This window comes from Plasmodium sp. gorilla clade G2, assembly GCF_900097015.1.
Source record: "Plasmodium sp. gorilla clade G2 genome assembly, chromosome: 5".
Classification (NCBI taxonomy): Eukaryota; Apicomplexa; class Aconoidasida; order Haemosporida; family Plasmodiidae; genus Plasmodium; species Plasmodium adleri (nom. inval.).
The window spans coordinates 457,501-460,000 of record NC_041697.1 but is presented as its reverse complement, the minus strand read 5'-3'; the positions used below and the strand labels follow the sequence as shown (position 1 = coordinate 460,000).

Here is a 2,500-nt window from a genome sequence, read left to right as displayed (position 1 = left end):
ATAAATAAAAATTATTACTCTAATGTATTCTTTAAATTATTTAAAAATATTATCAATCAAAAAAGAAGAAAACATGATAATCCTGTCTTATTATTAAAAGGTTTTTATAATATATGTAAAACGTTTAAAAGTAATAACATTTTTGTAATCGAATTATACAACTTGATTCTTAAAAATTATAGTTTATCAAACGACTCTGATTATAATATAAAAGAAAATAACGATGTAAATGATCAATATGGTTCCCCCTTCATATTATATAATTCTAAGAAAGAAACAAAAAATAAAATAAAAAAAAAAAAAAAAAATGAAATAAAAAAGGAAATAAAAAATGAAATAAAAAATGAAAATGAAAATACCATGGATAATATAAATAGTAATAATAATATCAATAATATCAATAATGTGGATAATAAAAATTATAACAGTGTACACATTATGGAAACACAAAATGTAATCCACTTACAACCTTTTAATAATCACATAGAAAATAGTAATTTAAAAAAATTAAATATAAACAATCCCAATTTAATTATATACAATATGAATAATACAAAGAAACAATATTTTAACAACCTATTTGATACCATCAAATATATCATATTATTTATAGAATTAAAAATAATTCAACAATTCCCTTTAAAAAAAAAATATGTAAACATAGCTGAAATTGAATTTTTTAAAAGAAGGAATTTTGAAAGAGATAAGGAAAAAAATGTATACAAATATATTGCACAAAATATAAGTGAAGAACATAATCAATTTATGCAATCATTATTAACACAAAATAAAAAAGAAAATTCTCAATTTGATGATTCAAACTTCAATTTTTTATTTTATATGAATTATTTAAATAAAAGAGATTTTAAAAATTTTCAAAATGAAGGTGAAGGTGAAGGTGAAACTGAAGCTGAGTCCACAAATGAATCTACTGATAATATTGTAGAGAAACATATTCAGGATCATCAGCAAAGAAAAAATGAAAATACAATAAATCAAGGAACAGATATACATTATGAAAATAAAACAATAAATATAACATCTGAAGATATAAATAATTACCTTAAGAACAAATCAAATGTTAACTTTAACTTAAGTGATTCAACATATTTTTCTCATATATATTTCAATTTGTCTTCCATGCAGGTTTGATACAAGCAATGCAATAACATGACTTTTTTTATATCACAACAAAAAAAAAAAATATATATATATATGAAAATATATATATATATATATATGTGAATATATATATTTATGCATTTTATTTTTTCTTGTAGTTAAATAAGGAAGAGGAAAATATACTCAACAACAGTTTTAAAGAATTATTAAAATTTAAGGACTGTTTACAAGAACTAGACGTGAATGATGTTGCTGACTTATTCTATTCTTTAACCATTTTTCAAATTTTGCAAGTAAGATGCAAAAAAAAATAAAGTGGCATCCTAAAATAACATATATTAATGCACACACATAAATACATACATGTATAAAATATAGATATGTTATTCATTTTATTTTATTTTATTTTATTTTATTATTTTATTTTTTAAGGGGTATCCGCAAGGTACCATTATTAAAAATAAATTTGGATATTCCAAAGTCCAGCAAAATGAAGAAAATGAAAAGATATATAAAATATTGTCAAACATTATAATTAAAAAAATTATTAACATAAAAGAAGAAAATATTTATAAAATAATTTTGAGTTGTGCAAATTCTGCTTACTCGGTAAGGAAATACCTGAACTGTTCATAATATTATTCCACCAAAAAGTGTAATATATATATATATATAAATATATATATGTATATGTTTATTTTTATAGGATGTTTACTTGAATTACTACTTAAAAAATTTTAATAGATATATAAAGTTTAGCAAAATGAGAAAATTTATCAATTGCTAAGACCTTAATATAACAGATTCATTTGATTTGAAGAAATATTCATAAGAATAATTGAAATTTGAATTTACAATTTTTGTTTGAGTGCAGTTGCATTTGGATAGTATTTTTGTGTGCGCAGCTAGCTATTCTGTAGAAATATCTGAAGAAAAAAAAAAAAAAAAAAAAAAATATACATACATATATATATATATATATATATGTGCGTACTTTTCTGCTTTTTTTTTTTTTTTTTTGTATACCTACTCGATAATAAAAAAAGGTTACGTAGTTTTTAATATTATCCTTACCATTTATTATATTTACATTTTTATAAAATTTTATAGAATAATTGTAGATGCAGAAAAGTAACATAGGATAATAATTTATTGAAATATTTACATTAGTAATATTGTGTGTATTTAACTAATGTAAAGAAATTTATTATTAATTTTTTTATTTTTTATTTCATTTTTTTGTAAATCTATATTTATAGAAAAACAAATGTTGGTTTAAAATATTACTATATAAAAATATCATTTACTTATGGTATTTTTATATTTTTATATTTTTATAATTTAATATGTTTATTGGTTCATTAGATATATGATGATA

General features: G+C 19.3%; 1 protein-coding gene across 1 annotated transcript in view; it reads left to right on the top strand.

Moving 5' to 3' along the window:
- Positions 1-1,909, top strand: part of PADL01_0511500 (conserved Plasmodium protein, unknown function) — a gene marked incomplete at both ends in the record, with an annotated part of 2,896 nt that extends 987 nt beyond the window's left edge. The window contains 4 exons of the mRNA XM_028685475.1: positions 1-1,146; positions 1,281-1,415; positions 1,555-1,731; positions 1,829-1,909. The exon at positions 1-1,146 is cut by the window's left edge and continues 987 nt beyond it. Coding sequence (XP_028536970.1) covers positions 1-1,146; positions 1,281-1,415; positions 1,555-1,731; positions 1,829-1,909 — 1,539 coding nt within the window. The remainder of the gene's footprint in view (positions 1,147-1,280; positions 1,416-1,554; positions 1,732-1,828) is intronic.
- Between the last annotated feature and the right edge of the window lie 591 nt (positions 1,910-2,500).